Source organism: Cupressus sempervirens, chromosome 3 (assembly GCF_028749045.1).
Source record: "Cupressus sempervirens isolate cs-2001-9-10 chromosome 3, ASM2874904v1, whole genome shotgun sequence".
In the NCBI taxonomy this organism is placed as follows: domain Eukaryota; kingdom Viridiplantae; phylum Streptophyta; class Pinopsida; order Cupressales; family Cupressaceae; genus Cupressus; species Cupressus sempervirens.
The window spans coordinates 34,837,007-34,858,979 of NC_143120.1; the positions used below are offsets into that span (position 1 = coordinate 34,837,007).

At 36.8% G+C, this 21,973-nt stretch overlaps 1 protein-coding gene across 2 annotated transcripts; it reads right to left on the reverse strand.

The window, feature by feature from the left end:
• Positions 1–2,282: 2,282 nt before the first annotated feature.
• On the reverse strand, positions 2,283–15,952 carry PAP15 (purple acid phosphatase 15). Of its 2 annotated transcripts, XM_089818197.1 has the most exons (9): positions 15,388–15,952; positions 14,899–15,090; positions 7,232–7,565; positions 6,795–7,012; positions 6,413–6,603; positions 5,561–5,845; positions 5,288–5,404; positions 2,970–3,107; positions 2,283–2,879 (listed from the first exon to the last, which is right to left on the reverse strand). In XM_089818197.1, exons 1-9 carry the CDS (start codon positions 15,641–15,643, stop codon positions 2,874–2,876), a joined length of 1,737 nt encoding a protein of 578 aa, XP_089674323.1. In that variant the 5' UTR covers positions 15,644–15,952; the 3' UTR covers positions 2,283–2,873. The 2 variants fall into 2 exon arrangements, with proteins under 2 accessions (XP_089674323.1, XP_089674324.1); XM_089818198.1 differs by lacking the exons at positions 2,283–2,879; positions 2,970–3,107 and having other exon boundaries at positions 5,129–5,404.
• Between the last annotated feature and the right edge of the window lie 6,021 nt (positions 15,953–21,973).

Below are 21,973 nucleotides of genomic sequence, written 5' to 3' on the forward strand. Positions count from 1 at the left end.
TAATAATTTAATTTACTACATCTAAAATTATTTATATTTCTTTTATCCCCATTTATTTAATTTTTTACTAAATTAAGCTTTTTATTTTAATTTCTAAAAAAATGGATGATTTATATCTCCAATTATTATTTTAAACGGATATTTTATATTCTATTTATTAAATTATTTTTAAAAGTATATTCTATGTATAATAAGATTTAAACTTTTGATGTGTAGATGGTTGTCAAATTTAATCTAGAAGAATAAAAGTTAACATTAACACACTCACACCATCCCACTCCACCCATTCTGCCATTGTAGAATGCTTGTCGGCATTAATGAAACACTCAACGCTTATTAAATTTAGGTGATTAGTTAAACTCATTGACCCATGCAATGAGTGGTTTGTGTCCTGAATTAATGATAAGAGCGGTCACTAAGATTTTTTAGGAATGTTTAATGTAGAATGTCATGGATCATAAAATGTATTACAACTTAAAATTTTGAATGAGTTCTTAAATTTAAGAAAGTTTGGAGGATTTTAAATTTGAAATATCAAATAAAAAAATAAAAACTTTCCTTTGTTTTCAAATTTTATTTTATTTGTTGACATGTAGCACAAAAATTTTCTAATCTGGTGTGGCTAATTCGAGCCCCACCTCATTTTCACCCGCTCAAGTTAAGAGGACTAAAAAATAGGAAAATATCATGAGACCTCTATTTTTTTCAAAATATAGCCCAAGCCCCCCTCATGGCACCCCTACCTAAGTGTATGACTATTGCACCTAACAAAAATTGTTATTATAAAACAAGGGGCACATGCGCCAAAGTTCCTGCCTTCATGTTTTTGTGGTTGACTAAAGTAGTATTGCATGAAGGGGAAATTAAATTAATTACATTTTTTAGCAAGAACCTGTTCATGATAAACTTTTTCAGCTAATAAAATAAAATAAAATAAAATTTGTTGATTACTTAAATCAAAGTACCAAAATATGTAGTAAGTTTGAGGGGTAGTATTAATGGTATAAAAAATAGAGCAAAATTGTAAAATAGTAGCTAGTAAAACATAATGTAAACGTTTATAAAAAAAACATTTTACAATTGTCAAAAATAAACATCAATGTAAACTAATAAGATATATATATATATATATATATATATATATATATATAACTCTATATTTGAATTTGGTAAGATAGATAGTAAAATATAGTGTAAACTTAAAGAAATAACATTTTACATATTATAAAAATAAACATCAACGTAAAACTTATAATAAATATATTTAAAATAAGAAATATAAAACATTTAACTCTATAAATTCATATGACTTCTTCTTCATAAACTATCTTAAATAATAAATGTATTTAAAATCAGAAATATAAAACATTTAACTCTATATTTGATTAAAATATCTATATTTGAAGTTGGTAAGGAAAATAGATAGTGATAATTAATATTGATTACACATTCATTTGTGAGGTGGAAGATAAAAATGATTGTTTTTAAAAAATTAATCCACTTGTCACAAATGTGGAAAATATAAAGTTGCAATTAATGCATTCATTAATACATGATAGAGTTGTTATAAAATATTTATATTTTTGTTGGAGAAAATTGAATTTTTTCATTGTCAAAAATAGAATAACATTTTACAAATTACAAAATAAACATCAATGTAAAACTAATAATAAATATATTTAAAATAAGAAATATAAAACGTTTAACTCTATATTTGAACTTGGTAAGGAAAATAGATGGGGATAATTAATATTGATTAGACAAGTGGAAGATAAAAATAATTGTTTTTTTTAAAAGTTAATCCACTTGTCACATATGTGGAAAAGATAAAATTGTAATTAATGCATTCATTAATAGAGTTGTTAGAAAATATTTGTACCTTTTTTTATCGCGAGCCAATACAATTTTCAAAAAAATTATATTTTTCAATTTTAAAAAAAATCAAATTAATGTAACTTTTGCAAACATTAGTATATGTTCAAATTTCTAGATAGATTTATGTAACTAATATGGAATCTCATGATTAGTTTCAATAATTAAATTAATAAACAATGGAATTTGAAGACTTGCACCTTATCCCCCTCCCACACACCTATTGAAAAAGAAAAAAGAAAAAGAGAAAGAGAAAAATAAAGACATCTTTAGTTCCATAATGCGTACCAGTTATCATTAGTGTCAGAGATCAGTTTTCATGCATATTTGCAAAATCTATTTGCTCATCAAATTTCTACTAAGCAAATAGCCTAATCCTTTGAATACAGGTAGATACTAGACCTCCAATATCATAAATGTAACCGACAACAATGCTTATATTCTTGGACCCATTACATAAAAGTAACAATTGTTACCACTTTCCTTTTATATATGGATCTTAGAAGTGTTATAATGTTGAACTCAAGGTCAGAAGACACTTTTTACAGCAAAGTGCGAACCTTGGGTAGAAGCTGATTTTCAATAAAACATAGGCACAAAGCCTTGTGTGTATGCACAACCAGTTCTAGCTGAAAACGGCAGCTTTAAATAGCAAAATTGAAGACAAGCTTCAGATGGAAACCCATAGGTCCAATTTAAAGCTCAGAAACAGTGCTGTCAAACTTAATGGCAACACACAAAGCCTGTAGAATTCTAGCATATAAAGAGCCCAGCAAGATTTGACTCCTTGGAAGCACCAAACCTTGACTGAAACCAGGAGTGCGTCTAAGAAGATAATAGCAACAGAATCTCTCCTCTATGTTTCTCTAGAACTTACTTCAACCCACTTGATACTATTAAATCAATGGTCTTGTTCCTTGGGGCCACTCTTCCCCCAACTGTTCTTCCTTACATCTCTGCTTGAATCACCATAAGTTGATCCATCTTCTATCATAAATAAATCATCTCTGCACCCATATCGTTTCCATCATTATCAAACAAAAACAACTATTTTATTCCACTAGAAAATAATCCAATCTGAATTATATAATTTGTACCTGTGCAAGACGAGTACCAAGCAGCCCTAGAACAAGAGTAAGCATCAAAACTACAACTGCAGCCCTTGCCACCATTGTGTCCTCTTCTATCCTCCAGTGTTTACTTGTCTTGATGAATGGAGGAGTGGATTGAAAGGCCTATACGAAACCAGCAAGGTGACTGAGTACATGGAGTTAACCAATATAAAGAACATTGACTAATTTTCTTACAGATGCAATTAACAGATACCCTAGGGTAAAGTCTTGTACATAGTGAATACATTTCATGTCGTTAAACATAAACGCACTTTCTTCGGACAACTTAAATGATTTTAGGCACAGATAAGCTCAAATGTCTTTAGGCACAGATAAGCTCAAATGTCTTTGCTTTCAAAATATGTTCTGAATGAATTTTTAAAATAATTTTTCAATTAACAGGAGTAGGTAACAGGACTACAACTGCAGCTCTTGCCACCACCCTGCCTACCATCATCCTTCTGTATTTTCTTTTCTTGAAGAAACAAGGGGTAGAAAAAAGGCCTATGCAAAACCAAAAAGATGCGAGTAAATGTAGCAATAAATTTCAAGAAGATTGACTGATTATTTTACAGATGTGATTAACAGATACCCAGTAACCCACTTTTTGAGCCTTGTGCACGGTAGCTTTCAGAACAATTTGCTTGGAAATAACTAATCTGTCATGTCATTAAACATGGACTTTGTTTAAATCACTAAGTGATTAAAGGACAGATCAGCTCAATTATCTTAACATTTAAATGTTGTGACTAAAAATTCTCTTTTCCAATCACATAAATGCATGCTAGTCTCCCAAATACACAAACTCTGTTAGTTCCTGTGGCTCCAAGTATGGACTGACGATCCAACTAATAGCATGTCCAACTAATGCACTCTTCCTCCATATTGGCTTCTAGCTATAGTATTTCACTGGACAGTATATTCTCACTACTACAGCAAATATTGTTAGACGAATTAGTAATGGTTTTGTTTATAATTTCCATCAAATGGAAAGCACTAGTCTAATTTGAAGAAAACAAAATTAAATTACACCTTCCTTGAATTCATATCAGCTTATTCATAATTTGTTGTAGTCTAGCAGCATTTCTATATCAAAGTGAAAATTAATTGAAAAAAATAAGTTAAAGATTAAAACCTCAATTAATTACGATTTTGCAGAGAGGAGTCGGGGTAACCCCCATTGATGCAATTGCTATGATGCACCAGTGACTGTTCAAGAAAAAGAGAAGATTTGGACCAGACAAAACAATAGATTGATAAGTAAATGGAACATATATTTGAATGTATGTCCTCTAGAAGACAACAAGATAAGGCTTTTGTTAGAGATACATTTAGCATGCATACTCAGTTCAAAGGCTTGAGAGGAAAAAATATATGACAGGAGTTCAATACCTCATTTTTCAAATACATAAATAAAAGCTTCTATCCCATGGATACCCAAAATTCTTATTGCTCAATTAAAAACTCCCAAACATCAATTCTCATGTGAAACTGAGCAGTGGAAACAACCGAAAGAAACTTGGGAAGAAAGCATGTGCTCTCTTTACACTTCCCACACGGTCAATCTGAAAGACACTTCATTTTGGAACGTGATGATTACAGCAACATCAGAACAATTATGTTAATGTCTTGAGAGCTGGTTCATGGTATAGCCTTTTCAGCAAGGCCACTGTTGAGAATTGGAGGAGCTCATCATCATCATGTATAGTAAAAGAACCGAGCTGCTTAAGTCAAAGACTGGAAGGCTGACTCAGCCCCATAGACTATTTAATGTTTAGGCTAATGGAAGAAATCTCTTTTTCTGTCCATGAGTGCTTTTGTTCAACTTCCTGTCAGGTCACTGGTTTCTTTGTATACTTCGATTCATTTACAATTTTTCACTAAGAATTTATAAATCACTAAATTGCCTCAGATGTATCGTTATAGAAAGCAGCAGTTTTCAATCTCAATAGATTCAATAGATTCCCATTTAATAAGAAATTCCTTGCAATTGCTAGGAAGAATGGTGCCTTGCACCGTGTACTTGTATATTTTGACTGCAAACAGTCAGAAAATTGCCACATGGCAATTGAGATGTACCTCGTTGGAAGACCAACAAGAATACAGTACATTCAAAAAGGCTCGCTTCATGTACAAACCCAAAGTTAAAAGGGCAAAATTGATTCCTTAACAGAGATCCACGCAAAGTAGTCAAGCAATCAAGCATGTTGCGTTTCACATCACCCTTTTTGCACTTTCAAAGATACACATAGGAAATCGTTCAGGACATTCCAATCTCACAACATGGCAATGTTTGTCATCACCTTGGGTTGGTTTGAACAAAAACCCGGCTGCCTCACAATATATATCTGATCCCCCTTGCTGTTGTAAGCATCTTGATTTCGATGCCAAGTCCACAGTGCATGAGTTTCATTTTTCACCTGGATATAAAAACAATACAATATATTTCAGGGTAAAATTATAAATTCAATGGTGGTCAATCTTTATAAAACATATTAAACTTTGGCAACATTTGAGTTGATTTAATTTTTCATATCAATGAGACAAAAATCCTTGCAAATTATAAGGATATGTACCTCAAGAATTCCATGCCCAAAACTGCTCTCTCTGTATGCGCTAAAGTCGGGCTGCCTATCCCAACAAAAGTTCCCCGCTGCTGGACCAGATGTAAAATTATAGACACACAGGCCTCCCATAAAGGTGTCTGGTGTGGAAGAAGGTTCAGGGCAATTTCCTGGATCATCAGCATGACTTATGGCTATTTTTTCCCTGTTACCACCATCTCCAACAGTTATGTACACAGGTGCACATGGATCCAATGTATAGTTGAAAACTCGGTTTGATCTCTCATAAGCATGAACCTGCAAGCAACATAAAGAACTTCATAATCAGCACAAGTAATGCATACATAATACAAAATGAAAGTGAAACGAACCAAAGTTATACTTCTGTTTGAAGACAGATCCTTGGTATGATTCCTTAATTTTCCAGCTTTTATAACATTGTGTCAAAGCCAGTCTTGGCTAGGAGATAACTAAAGATGTGTGACATAAGGCACAAGTAGCTCATAGCAAAGTCCTCTGGTAAGAGGGTGATCCGTCTCTAGTAATTCTTAGTTCATTTTTCCATCATCCAATCTTAATACTTACAGGTGTGCATTCAATTTGCCTTTGAGTAAGTGCAAGAAAGGAGAATCTGATCAAGCAACAACACTCATATACAAGACAAGTTACTTGATGGTAAGTACATGATTTTAAGGAGGTTGGTCCTTAGATCAATTCTGAAAACATTTTGGTTTTCATTCCATTCATAAGGATCAAACGAGTCTCACGAGATCAAATAGCCTACAGCAGCCCACTAGCTCAATAATAATATTGGGTTTAATGATAAAGATGTCTAAGGACATTTTTGTCAAAGAAAACACTTACGTGGCCATTGAAAACGGCATCAACTCCATACTTGTAAAGAAGCTCTTCCATTTCCTGTCGCATGCAATCAGCTTCACGATAATGAGCTTTGTAACTGCTGTACCAAGGTGGATGCCAAGTAGCAACAAGCCAGGGAGTTACACTCCTATCAACATTAGCTAAATCATGTTCCAACCATCTGTATTGTTCCCCTGTAAACCAAAAATAAATCACTTAAATTAATAAAACATAATAGAGTATCACTAAACCCTTGATATTAAGCATAATATGCTTATGATCACCACAGCATATCAAATCGGTTCATCCTTTACACAAAAGGACATTATCCTCTTTTATGATGTAATAACTAAACAAAGCTTTTAATTTTAAACAATTATCCTACCTGTCTTATTGTAATCTATGTATCCTCCAATCATGACAAAATGGATGCCTCCAGCATCAAATGAATAATAGAAAGGGCTTCTAGATCCGCTCTCTTCACTTGGAAATGCAAATCTGGACTGATAAGCTGTAAACATTTTATGCTCCACCTGTTCTTCAATTTCATGATTACCCTCCACCACCATAATAGGAACTTGAGAAATCAGGGGCTCCATAAACCTGTTGAAATCCCAAATTCAGAACCAGAACAGAGCATTAAAAACAAGGAATATTGAACAGTCATTGAGTAAGACGGGCACATGGAACTGATCAAAGACATAGTATTTCGCATCTTATAAGACCACCCTTTCTCTTGGATTGAGAAAAGTTTAAAAATCCATCGCAATTTCACTAATCATAAAGAAAGAAAAAATGGTGAGGAAATCAGAGTATACCGACCTTCCCCAGTAATCCCAGCGAGGTTGGTAGGTCTCATGTATGGGACTGTCTGGAAAAGAACAAGAGTAACAATCAGAACCAGTGCCATTGGTCAGATACAGATTTGCATAGGTGACATCCCCAACAAGCAAAATTAAATCCGGCTTATTTCTGCTGAGGTGATCAATGGTTGATGTAGTATTGTATGTCAGGCCGAGGTCACCCACAATGGCGATTCGATCAGGAAACCTCCTGGGTCCTGGGGCTGGCATGGTCTTAAAGCTCAGAACCTTGCTCATGGCATTTTGAGAGAGATCTCCGCATTTGTAATAGTACTTTGTACTGCTCTTCAGCCCTGGAGAAGTCCACTATACACCAGATTAACGCCGTGATTGTGTAGCAGTACCAAAACACTATACAAAAATAAACTCATGACTGCAAACCACTAAACAACAGTATACAAGCAACAGTGCACAATGTAGAAGGCTTTATTAACCAGAAGCCCACGTGCGTGAATTCATACGTATACACAGATGAAATACACATAATTCAATGGCATATATAAATGTCTTATAGGTCACCCAAAGATGGTGGTACAAATGGGTTGCAATGTAGAGGTGATGTTTATCTGTAATCTATTATTAGATTACCATTAGTATATCAAATGTGCTAATGTAAGATTCTGGGAGAGGACCTTGTAAAGATGGACGGGTAGCAGACAAGATCGCGGACGGCGATGGGAGAATTACTTTTCGCTGCTAGGGCCTGCATGCCCTAGCCTGCTCTACTCCTCGCGTCCTATTAGGCTCTGGGTGAGCTGAGTGCTCGTGCTGCGTGCTCGTGGGCGGTTCGGTGTGCGATCTTGCTGGGGTGTGGGGTTTTGTCGTCTCTTTGGCCACGGGATAGGGCCTGCGGCCAGGGTTTCTCTCTCTCCTGCTGCATGGGGTGTACGTGGCCGTGGTGTTGGGGGTTGGAGGGGCTTGTGCCCCCTTTTCTTGCGCCTTGCTGAATTACCAAGCCCAAGCTCGGGTTTAATGGGGGATCCAGGGGCCACCCCTTCCAGGCCTCCAGGAGAAGACTTGGTGATGGGGGAGTTGTTTTTGGGGATGCATGACAGTAGCAAGGGTACGAAGGATAACTTCCAGTCAAAGGAAGGAGAGTCCTCTTCAAATGGAAAACTCCGACTTCAAAAAATTAATGGGTGTCTTCAGAAAGCCGAGGTTCGTCCTATTTTGGTAGTTCAACCTGAACAGGTTTCGGAAGATGTTGAGTATTGGAATAAACATGCTCTTATATGTAAATTTTTGAGCCTTCGCCTTCCATTGCCGGTGTTGGATTCTTGGGCCCGTCGGGTGTGGAATCCAGAAGGAGATATAGAGATTCTGTTAGCAGCTAATAACTACTTTATGGTTATATTCTCCTGCATGTCGGACAGGAATAAGGTTTTTGAAGGCGGCCCTTATTTCTTTAACCAGGTGGGGCTATTCATTAAGCCTTGGCACACGGGCTTTAATTCTGCTGAGGAGATTCCCTCTCGGGTTCCGGTCTGGGTCCGCCTGCCAAGACTTCCTTTGGAATTCTGGAGGGAGGATATTCTTCACTCAATTTCAATGCTTCTTGGAACACCTGTGGGATCTTCTACACAGACGCAAGATCGTAAGGTAATCTCTTTTGCTCGTATTTGTGTTGAAGTTGATTTGAATAACCCATTGCCAGACTCTATGGAGATTTGTATGGGCTTTGTTTCCTGGATCCAGCAGTTGGATTATGAGACCCTCCCATTCAGATGCAGAATCTGCCATGAGTATGGTCACCTACTACGCCAGTGTCCCAGATATAAGAACCCCTCCGCGGATGCTCAGACCCCCCATAGGGAGGACAAAGGAAAGGCTAAAGCTTCTACTGGACTTGTTGATAGTGAGGGATTTACTTAGGTTAAACCTCGCAATAAGGGAAAAGGAAAGAAAAGAGCCTAGACAGAAAGGAGGATAGAAGACACCTTTAATAGGTTTGATGCTCTTGAAAACATGGACCAAGAGGCAAGTTTCCCAGTTGAGCTCTCCCCGGAAGCCATCATTCAGCTGGAGACTCATGAAGGAGATATGCAGTGAGAGGGTCAGCTTCTTGATGCAGGGGACCTACAGGGCAAGCAGTGGGATAATGATGGGCCTCCTCTTGTTCAGAATATGGGGGATCTTAGCGGAGCACAGGGTTCACAGGGACCGGCAGGGGTTCCCAATGAATCCCACAGGCCTAAAGGGGCATCTGATTCTATTAAGAGTAATAAGGCTTCTCTCACTTTAGGCATTCAACAAAAGGCTTTCAAAAAGGGGTCTTTAGATAAACCAATAAAAAGTGGTAGGAAGACTGATCAGGAGAAAGTGAAGCTAATGGGGGAAAATTTGATGGAATCTGGGTCGGCACGCCCTATTGATTCTCATTTCTCTCAGCCTCATAAATGATTGTGCTATCATGGAATGTAAGGGGGTTGAATAGCATCCCCAAACAAAAGGTTGTTCGTAGATTAATTGAATCCTAGTCTCCTGATATGGTTTTTATTCAGGAAACTAAGCTTTCTTTGGATGGTTTGGCTAAGTGTGTTGCGTATATTTGGTCCCGCGGCTCCTGGCAGGGGGTGGGGGCCCTGAAAAGTGCTAGAGGGGTGGCTTGCTTCTGGGATCCTAGGAAAGTCTCCCCTTTATGGTGGTTCTCCAGTCGGTCATCCATCTCTTTGATAGCTACTAGTTTTGAGAATGGTGAAAGGTGCTTCTTATCCAATATTTATGCTCCTACAGACTTTGCAGGTAAAGTCCAATTATGGGCCCATATTAGATTCATTCGGTCTTTGGAACCTCTTCTTCCATGGATTCTGGCGGGGGACTTCAATGCTGTTATTAGCCTGGAGGAGAAAAGAGGTGGGCTAGCAAAGCTGGACCATTCTTCTAATCTGCTCAGAGATATGATTGGCTTATTATTCCTCATTGATGTGAAGCCTAATAATGGAGTCTTTACATGGAATAATCGGAGATATGGTGGTGAGGCGATCTCAGAGAGGCTTGATAGATTTCTGGTCTCTTGCTATTGGATGGACAACAGGTGGGTTACCAGTTCTGAAATTCTTGATTGGAGGGGATCGGATCACTAGCCTGTTAAACTTTCCATCATTTCATACAGGATTACCAAGAATCCCTCTTTCAAATTCCAGTTGATGTGGTTACGCGACTCATCTTTACCTGATCTAATGGTTGACTAGTGGTATGAGGGGAAGCCAGATCATGGCACAGCAATGTATACTTTCAGCAAGAGGCTCCAACATGTGAAGTACAGGCTTAAGAGATGGAATAAACAGTGTTTCGGCTATCTACAGGTTCAAAAGACTGCGGCTCAAATCAAACTCGATAGCATTACCCGACAGATTCGAGACCATGGGCTGAGCTCTGAGATGAGTGAAGCTGAAACTCTAGCCCTTAAAGAGCTAGAAGAATGGGAGCTTTGGGAGGAAATTTTCTGGAAGCAGAAATCTCGAATTGATTGGCTTCAGGAGGGGGATAGGAACACTGCCTTCTTCCACAACTCAGTTAAGGCATGACGGCAAGGGAATTCTCTTCCCTCTCTTGTATCATCAGATGGAACTCAGATTTATTCTCGTGAAGCTATCTCTAGGGAAGTAGTCAAGTACTTCTCTGATATCTTTTCTAGGGGGGAGCCTACAAGTGGGCATGAGGAGCGTGACATTTTGGCTTGCATTCCTCATCTTGTTTCTGCTGACATGAATGAAGCCCTACTAGCTCCTATCCTTCTTCCGGAACTGGAGAAAATTGTATTCGATATGAAGAAGGGTAAGGCCCCTGGTCCAGATGGGTTTCCAATTGAATTTTTCCAAGAATTCTGGGAGGCAATAAAGTATGATCTTCTAGATGTGGTCCAAGAATCACACAGGAATAAACAGATGTTGAAATCTTTGAACTCGACCTTCTTGGCCCTTATACCTAAGAAGGAAGGTGTTGATAGATTGGATCAGTTCAGGCCCATAGCTTTGTGCAATGTGGTCTATAAGATCATCACCAAGCTGATTGCTGAGAGGCTCAAACCATTCCTTGGTCCTTTAATCTCTACAGAACAAGGTGGCTTTGTGGATGGAAGACAAATCTTGGATGGAGTTGTGATAGCAACGGAGGCTGTCCATTCTATGGCCAATTCTAAGGAGAAAGCTATGTTTATAAAACTCGACATGGCCAAGGCTTATGATCGGGTGAGTTGGGAGTTCTTACAAAAAATCCTTTTGAACTTTGGGTTTGCAGTGGAATGGGTTGAATGGGTTCTTAGCTGCCTGTCCTCTTCCTCCTTCTCTATTCTCATTAATGGAGAATCTTCAGAGCTGTTTGGTGCCTCTCGAGGACTTAGGCAAGGCGATCCTTTATCTCCCTATTTATTCATTATCATGGCTGAGGGGCTTGGCAGATTTTTATCAGCTCAGGTTCAGCAGGGGTTTATCCATGGGTGGAGTTGGAGCAATAACCTTCCTTCGTATTCTCATCTTCAATTTGTGGATGACACTGGACTTCTGGGTAGGGCTAGTATCAGCGAGGCAGTTAACATCAGGAAAGCCCTGGATATTTGTTTGAAAGCCTCAAGTCAAAAAATTAATGATGATAAGTCTTCTATCTTTTTCTTTAACACTCCAAGGCTTATTCAGAACAGGATTGCTGGAATTCTTAGGTTCCAAATTGGATCGCTCCCCCTGATGTATCTTGGGGTCCCTCTGTCCTTGGCTGCTCAGCGGAAAGAGTATTGGCAGGGGATTTTGGATAAATTCAGAAGTAAGGTTAGTCATTGGACTTATAGATGGCTTTCTTCTGCTGGGAGATTGGTTCTGCTTAAGACTGTGATGCAGTCTCTGCCCATTTATAGGTGTGGGGTCCTGATCCCTCCTAGTTTTGTGAGAGAGTTTGATGCTTTATCTCAGCAATTCCTTTGGTCTGGCAATCTTCTTTCCTCGAAATGGAGTTTAGTCAAGTAGGAGACTGTGTGTAGGCCAAAGCATGCAGGTGGCCTCGGGCTTCGTTCGATGGATCTTGTTGTCACTGTGTTGGCTGCCAAATTATACTGGCGTTGGTGTATCAGTCAAGATCAAGAGTGGGCCAAGATTATCACTCATAAGTACCTTCCTGGTGCAGATTGCTTTGAGGTGCCACGGCTTCCCTTGGTAGGTAAAGGCTCCTGTATTTGGAATACTCTCAAGAGGGGAGCACAAATTGTTAAGGAGGGGCTCTTCTGGATTTGTAATAGAGGCTCAGATACTCTGTTTTGGCAAGACTCTTGGGATGGCCATCCTCCTATTCTTTCTAGTTTTCCCCAGCTTATTCCCCTCTCCCAAAGCTTTTCCAATGTTAGGTGGATTAAGGTGGAGCAGTTTAAGACGGTTAAGCGCCTAGGTCAGGTAGAGATAACTTGCTGGAAGGATCCTCGAGAGTGGCCAATGGGTGGATTTGTTGAGGACCGGGCTCTCCTCTCTTGGGTTCTGGAGGGTAGGTTGTGTAGCTCTCTAAAGGGGAGGGACAAATTGGCTTGGAGTCCAAGTCCTAAAGGCAAATTTACAGTGGCTCAAGGCTATGCTATTCTTGACAGGAATCTTCATGGGCAGGCTGAAGTGCATTGGTGGAAGAAAGTTTGGAGCAACTTTTCGTGGCCCAAGTGTAACTTTTTCTTATGGGTGTTGGCTCAAAAGAAATGTCTTACTTGGGAGAACCTTTGCAAACGAGGCTTTCAGGGCCCCTCGATTTGCTTTCTTTGCAGGTATAATGAGGAGTGTGTCTCACACTTGTTTTTCCTCTGCCCCTTCTCAAGAGAGATATGGCATAGATGGTGGGAGGCTTGGGGTCATGGTTGCGTTCATGCTAATTCTCTTATCGAATTCTGGGAGAGCTTGGGCAGACCTCCTGTGAAGACTTCTTTCTTACAGGTGGCTTGGTGGGTTGGTCCAGTATTCATTCTTTGGAATCTTTGGCTGGAAAGGAATTGCAGAATTTTTTGTGATGCCAAATCTAGCAACTCTCAATTGTGGAAGGTGATTCTTAATAGGATTCAGGAGACGTTATATGCAAAGTGTGATATGTCTATTAATATTGATCCTCGGGACCAAGTTATTGTGAATAACTTGAACTTGAAAGACAGTAGGTGGGGAGGCAGTCCCAGCAACAGACTGAGACATAGGAAGCAGCGGGTGTGTCGAGATGGGAGGTGGTCCTCTCCCCCGACTGGGTTCTTGAAGATCAATATGGATGGGTCTTCTCGGGGGAATCCTAGGCATGCCGGTATTGGGGCTATTGGTAGAAGCGATGCTGGAGATGCAGTGTTTCTCCTCTTTGTTTACAAGGGTATGCATTCTAATAACCTGATGGAGGCCCTTGCCATTAAGGTTGCTATTGAGCGAGGATGCGCTTTAGGGTGGCGGAGTTTCATATGTGAGTCTGACTCACAGATTGTGGTGGATATGTTGAATAACCAGAAGTTGGATAATGTTAGTTGGCAACTTGCTTCTTTAGCCGGACAAATTCTTTGTCTTTGTAAGTCGGTGGACTCTGTTTCCTTCCGTCATATTCCTCGTGAGTGGAACAGAGTGGCTGATTGTCTGGCTAAGTGGGCCTCAGAGAATGTGGGTGAGTGGAATATTAATGGTAGAGATGAGTTACCCGTTAAGTACTGTGAGATTATTGATCAGATGCTTCTGGAGGACATGAGTTTGTAGAGCTCCTTTGGGCCTTAGGCCTTTGTTTTGTTCTTGATCTTTGATTGAATAAATTTTTACCCCTCTTTTTCAAAATGTGCTATTGTAAAAACGCAGTCTTACAGGTTTGAATTAATTTTAGAAGCACTCGCTCTCGAACAGTCATAAGAAGGTCAAACAGTGTGCAATCAAACAGGCAGATTTTTAATGTACAATGTATGCGCTTCTTGGAGGTGGCCTAAAACAAGCGAAGGATGTGCACTCCATAGGACAAGCGTTTAGATTGAGCAAGTCTTAAAAAAAATGCCTTTATGGTCATTTCCGTACTGGTATGTATATGGGTACTAATGTAAGGTCCCTAATGTAAAAGATGCTCCCACTGAGAGAGTATTAAAAGCATCGGGTAAGCTACATGTAAGATCCATGGAGATCTCTGGGAGGGCCTAGTAAAAATGACGAAAATAGATTCAAGATATTTGGCCCTCTATACTAAAAAACAGAGACCCTTTGCAAAATGACAAACACAGATTCAAAATATATATCCCCGGTGTACCAAGATCCATGGAGATCTTTGGGAGGGCCTAATAAAAATGACGAAAATAGATTCAAAATATATGGCCCTCTATACTGAAAAACAGAGACCCTTTGCAAAATGACAAAAACAGATTCAAAATATATATCCCCGGTGTACCAACGAGTACAGGGTGTCAATGAAAAAGATAATCTTAAAGATGCTGAAGTGGGAATGTTTAGAAGATGTTCAGCTAGTACGGTAGTAAACACCGTAGTTAAAAATTCAATGGGGATCTCCATGAGGCGTGATAGAAGTCAGACTACAGTGTACAACGGAGTCCTAAGAATAACAGCATTGGAGAAAATTTCAAGAATGATAAACTTTAGAAGCCAATGATAACTCCTGTTTTTTAACAGGTGACCCAGAATGCATATGACGTATAATTACCTGTAAGGCGAACATGATGGATTATACCAGAGGTATAGTTCTGCAAACCAGCGAAGGGATAAAGTTGGTTGTATACCAATGAATACCCAGATACTTCATTACCCAAATCGTCCTCTGAATCGCCATATTTCACCACACTGTCCACGCTGGAAGCATTCAGGGGCTTCACATCATCACCAATTTGGAACTCTCCTGCCCAATTTTTCAAAATGCCATCAAATTTAACAGCAAAAGGATCCTCTTATTTACTAACAATAACACCTTCGATGCAAAATCATAACTTAAACCTCCCTTTCCTAATGCCACAGAATCTAACGCCTTTAAAGCCAAATTTTAATATGAATACAAATAATATTTACAGGGGCTTAGAAAAGGGAAAAACCTTTCAAGTGATTTTAGAGTAACCTAAAAACAAACTTTCAAATGATTCCAAAGTAATTCAACATACTTTCATCATACACTAGAAAGAAAAAGCCTTCACACAATTACCTGTGATCCAGGATACCCAGGCGGAATCATGAGTTGACAGAGATACAGAAATCTGCTCAGGGAAAATTCCCGTCACACGCCTCCTCACGCGGGGATCATCCGACGGCAAATCCTTCGAAGCTTGTGCTCCTCTGTGACCCTCACGAAAGGAAACAGTGACGGGCTTGAAAGGCCCGTCCAGCGTCGTCTGAATGGGCGTCGCTTCAAGACATTGGAAGAGGAAGAGTAGTGCTAGTAATAATACATTGGCAGCCATGAATTTAGTAATGTTAACAGAAAAACAGAGGGGGAGTGACAGTCATTGAGTGAACAGTGGCTTATAAGGTGAGAAGGGGGGTGGAATATGGTTTGGAATATGCTGCGTATAGAGTACCGTGGAAGGTATTCTACTTTTCCGTTAGGAATATTCTCCAGCAGATAAGGACACCTTGCTTCAGATGCAGTACAGGAGTCCCTCAACCTTCAATGTGGCCCGGGAATTCTTTAAAAAGGGCATGCAAAAAGCCTGGGTTTGCTTTTCTTTTCAGTCTCGCTCTTGGCACATTGCTTCAATTTTTTCTCATCTAATTTGAACATTTTGTTCAAACGTTAAATCAAATCTTTACTGGACAGACTTTTACTCTACTATGACCTTCAATCCAAGGGAATAATTTACTATTGTTTTTGTCGTCTCCTGTTCACGGGCAAGGCAAGTCGTTGCATGTGGCTGCCGCTTAATAAAGATAAAAATAATAAGAACAATTATAATCAATGTTTGAGATAAGCATCTCCATTTGTGGCGGCCATTTAATAATAATAATAATAGAAAAATTAGAGTCAATGTTTGAGATAAGCATCTCCATTTTCAAGGAAGAATTTTAACATGTAATTTGTTATTAGTTGGTATTAGTCTTTTTAGGGTTGATAAGGTAGAATGTAAGATTTGAGATGTTATATAAGGAGGGACATGTTGAGTTAAAATATTTATAAAGTTAAAAAAACAAATATAAAGAATATTAGTAAAATTGATTTCTTAAAATGGGTTTGAGTCTATTTGAACTTAACATATAATTTAGTCGATAAACTATTTGTGGAAAAATTGAATTTTGATTTGAAAAGTTGGTTGGAAAAGTTGTTAGTTAATCATTCTTGTAATTATTTATAGGCCAATTTTATTTAATCTCGACTTTTAAAGCTTGTTTTGATATTTATTAGGTGTTATCTCCACTTTTGACTATTGTTTTTCTTTTCCTATTTATTTAAAAAAATAATTACTTGTGATTTTCAATTAACTCATGTTGTGATCACTATTGATTTAACTTTTAATTTTTAAAATTGATTTAGATTTTAGTTTTTAATTAATTTTAATTTATCTTTTATATTAGTTTAGTTTTTTTCTTTAAAGATCATTTTTTAGTTTTTATAATTTATTTACTCAATTGAATATTTGTTAGAGATGTTTCTATTTTTTTAAATTTTTCTTATTAATTTTTCATAATAGATTTTTTGATCATTTTTTTTTAATGATTATTTTTTCATATTCGATAAATTAAATTTAAATAAATAATATTTCTTAAACTATTTAAAAGGTTGTTATTTAAATTATAAATTATAAATAATCTAATTTGTTATATTTTAAATCTCCACTTTTAACTATTTTCTTTCTCTTCTTATTTATTTAAAAAATAATTACTTTTGATCTCCACATTAGCTCATGTTGTGATCTCTATTTATTGAACTTTTAATTTTTAAATTGATTTAGATTTTATTCTTTATATTATTTTAATTTATATTTTATGTTAGTTTAGTTTTTTTTTTTAATATTATTTTTTAGTTTCTATAAGAATATTTTTTTATTAATTTTTAATAATAGATTTTTTTGATGATTTTTTAGAGATTTTTTTTCATATTTGATTAATTAAATTTAAATAAATAATATTTAAGCTCATAAGCTTATATGTGAGAGCTTTGCTCCCAGATTTTACAATATTTTGAAAATTGTTAGGCCTCACCATAATTTTTTTTAATCTCCAACTACTTTACATTTACATTTTTTTTAAAAAATTAAATAATCGAGAGAACAAAAAAGGTACAGTATCAAAAGAGCGGGGGGGGGGGGGGGTGGCGATGCGAGCCTCAACCACCAAGTTCAAAGTCCAACAATCAGCCAATTAACACATTAAGTAGCAGTTCTAACAAGATTACAAAAAGAGGAGACAGATAAGCTATTCCAAAACATCATCATCATCATCGAACCAAGCTGTCCATCCTAGCTCTCCTTCCATCCACACGACTTTCTTTCGCTCAAGAAGTTGAGCAAAGAAGTCAAATCTATCAGAAAAGGGGCCTCTGTCCTCATGTATTTCCTTGAGCTCCTTAAGAGCTTTTCCAAAAGAAGTATGGTTATCAAGAATGTTGGCCAATTCAAGCTCATGCTTCATCTCATAAATGAACATTGTAGTGAGCCCATCATGGAGGAATCTTTTTAGCTTGTCCATCTCGAGCTTCATAATGTAGCAAATATGTGAGACAATCTTAAAATAGATGAGTTTCAAATGATACAAAGTAAGGGATCTGCCAACATCTTGAAATTTGTCCTCATTTCTACATTTCCAAATAAACCAAAGTTTACATTTACATTTTTTTTTAAATCTTATTTTATTTCTTATTTTCCATAAATTAGAGTTTATGATTAAATGTTATTGTAATAAAAAAAATATTACTTCAATGTATAGTTTATGAATTTTATACACAAATTTAATATAAAATTATTTTATTTCAAATTTTCATTTTTAAAAAATATAATAATATTTTTTAACTGATAGGCTATTTGTGGGAACTTTGTTCCCAAAAATTGATTTTTTGACAAAAATTTTGTCAGTTGATTGGAAAAGTTGTTAGTTTGACTGAAAAATTGTAAATCCTTCTCGTTAATTATTTGCCAGCCAGTTTTTATCTCACTCCACTTTTAACTCTTGTTTTGATATTTATGAGTTGTTATCTTCATTTTTAACTATTATTTTTCATTTTTATTTATTTAAAAATAATTACTTGTGATCTCCACATTAGCTCACATTGTGATATCCATTTATTTAACTTTTGATTTTTAAAATTGATTTAGACTAGTAGTTGTGCATTTAAGTACATGCAACAAATAGTGATAGGATTGTTTTGTAATTAACAATATTTAATGAATTTTTAAAATTAAAAGTTAAATAAATTAAGATCAGAAGTACTTATTTTTAAATAAATCAAAAAATAAAATAATAACTTAAAATAGAGATTTATAATATAATATTTTTGAAGAAATTAGATTATTAAAAAAATCAATTTAAATAACATTACATTTAGTAAAATCTTTTAAATAGTTAAATATATATTATTTGTTAAATTCAAATAATCAAATATGGAAAAATTATTAGTGTGTAAAAACCTCATCAAAAAATCTTTTATGTAAAATTAATTCCATGAAGCCCTACAAGTTATCATATATAATTTCTTGAATATGAAATTTTGTAAACTATTAAGATGATAATGATTCAAACATTGGAATTGTATAAATAAATGATATAAATAGTGACAAACTATTTCTTCTATAAATATCTTAAGTGTAGGACCTATGTAATCTATAATGAAAGATTTTAGACATATAACACATTTTTAAATAGTATCATTAGAATGTTTTTAATTGACACAAGTTTTTAGATTTGATTATTATATAGTCATGCTAAAATTAGTTTAGCATCAAAGAAACAATATATTTGAGATTCAAGATCTAAAACTTTTTTTCTATTAGATATAAGACAATAAAAAAAGACCAAAGGTCACCAGAGTTACATCACGAGAGCATACAAAGAGGCCAAGCCTGACAACGAAGGAGCCGAAACAGTTGTACAGCAAAAAAGAAAGATAGGACCGAACTATCTAACTGAGAACATCATGGTGAATGTCGACCCAGGTCGTCCAGCCTAATGGACCTTCCATCCAAACAATACTTTTGTGCTCTTGTATCTGCATCAGCATAGCAAGCTCCTCTTTCCTGGCATTCCCCTTTTCTCTGACTTCTTTGTTCAGCTGGTTACACACAAGCTCAAAGATACGAAAGTCATCCAACGTTCTTCACCACTGGTATCCATGTTTGAGCTCATAGTAGTAAAAGGTAGCATGCCCATCATGGAGGAACCTTCGCATCTTAGCCTGCTCAATCACCATAGTAGCCTGCACCTGCAAGGATATTTTAAAATAAGTGAGTTTTCGAAAAAAAACTCAGTAAGATCCCTATGCTTACCTTGATACCTTTCCTTGTTCTTGCACTTCCAGAGCTGCCAAAGAATGTTAGACGACAAAATATTCCAAAAAAGATTGGTGTCTTTAGGAAGACCATTAATATAACCAGAAATAATATCAAAAACATTGACATTAATAGGATAAACAATGTCAAACATGTTCCATATCTCCTTGGAAAAAGTACAGTCAAGAAATATGTGTCTTCTAGTTTCAGGGACTTTACATAAATTACAAGTATCATAATTCGCAAAATCTTTTTTCATAGGTAGCTTATCTAACAAAAGTAACCATTTAAAGCATCTAATCTTGGGTTCCACAAGGTTCTTCCATAAGATATCAAAATACTTCTTTAAAACATCAGCATCAAAAGAGGAATACCAAACAACATTGATATGATCTAAAATATCAGTATTATTCTTAATGATTTTATAAATATTCTTGGCCTTAAGAAGAGTAGTAATGATACCATCAGGCCATTTACACTTAAGGTACCTGTGAGAATCAGCATGACAAACAGTAGGAATACCAATAATAGATTGCACAATCATGTTATAGGTTCTTGTATGAGAGTCAGGGATGTCAAATTTAACCTTCAGCTCCTCCCATGTCATAATTCTATCACAATCAAATAAGTCCATAAAAAAATTTATGTCGTTCTTGGCCCATAATCTGGCAGAGCACCCTTGGGTAAGGGCCAAAGGTTTACCATTTAGGTGAAGATTCCACCAAATGGATCTTTCGCCATGGATTTGAACATTAAAGTGAAACTCCTTGTTAGTGATAAATGTTCTAACATGGTCCTAGGCCTTCCAAATAGATTTAAAGACCGCAGAGCCTTGAACCAAAACACTAAAGTTACCAAGAATGAGATCACAAAAGGGGAGGCCAGTCCAAGATTTAGCTTTCCTCGGAACACCCCTCTCAATATTACTTCTAACTAGCACTTTCCAAGGAGCATCACCCTCCATGGCCTGAAAAATCCATTTGGCAGACAAGGCTATACCTTGAGTTTTTAAATCCTTAAGCCCAAGTCCCCCAAGGGTTTTGTCAGTATGGCACCAAGGCCACTTGACAGAGTGAATCTTACCATTTCCCTTGCCATCAGACCAAAGAAATTGTCTAATGGCCTTCTAAATTTCAACAATCTGATAATTATTAAAACACTAAGCAGAAGAATAGTATATGGTGTACGAAGACAAAAATTTTTGGCACACCTGAATTCTGCCAGCCAAGGAAAGTGCCCTGTTATGCCATTTATTCAACTTATTGACAATCTTCTCTTTGACCCACGACCACATGTCTTTCAAGTCAGGCTCAATAGAGAAAGGTATACCAAGATACCTAGTAATCCTGTTAGGTCCTCCCCATTGAAAATTATAATGAAGAAACCAATCCGGGGGCCGCTCATCCCATCCCAAACAAATAGATTTGGTTTGGGATATCTTAGCACCAGATATAAAAAAAAATAGATTGAGCTTCTCTTGCATGTTCTTAAAGTTAATCTCTGAGAGCTCTAAGAATAAAATGGTATCATCCGCAAATTGACAATTGATGAGCTCCTCATTATTGGGAAAATAAATGCCTCTAACTTCCTGAGATATGGAGTTATCTCTAAGGATATAATACATAGCCTCTGAAGCAATAAAAAAGAGAGCGGGAGCCAGAGGGAACCCTTGCCTGATGGATCTCCCAAGAGAGAAGGGAGCAGAGAGCATACCATTGACCTCAACCTGAGCAGAGGCGTCTTTAAGATGCATAGCCACAATATTTCTAAAGAAAGGAGGAAAACCAAAAGCTTCCAACATCATAAGAATAAACTTCCATTCAACCCTGTCATAAGCCTTCTCAAAATCCAAGAGAAGCATGGCAGAGTTCTGATGAGAATATCTAGACCAGTCCATAGCCTCCCAGCTAGTTATGAGATTCTCAAGGATATATCTACCCTTAATGAACCCATTTTGGGTAGAGTTAACAAATTTAGGAAGGAGACTGACCAATCTAAGAGCCATAACTTTAGCCAGAATTTTGTATGAGACATTCAAAAGGGTAATAGGCCTCCAATTCCTAATAAAAGTCTTATCCCCCTCTTTGGGGAGAAGCTTAATAATCCCTCTGTTAATATCCTGCCCCAAGGTACCATTGGTAAAGACCTCAGAATAAAGGTCAAAGAGGTCATTGCATATCCAACCAATGTTGGCCTTATAGAATTCAACCGAGAAGCCAGCAGGGCCTAGGGCTTTCTCATTATTGAGAGCCTTTATAGCACCTGCAATCTCCTCCACAGAAATATTCTTAGCAAGACCAGCAATATCATCCGGAC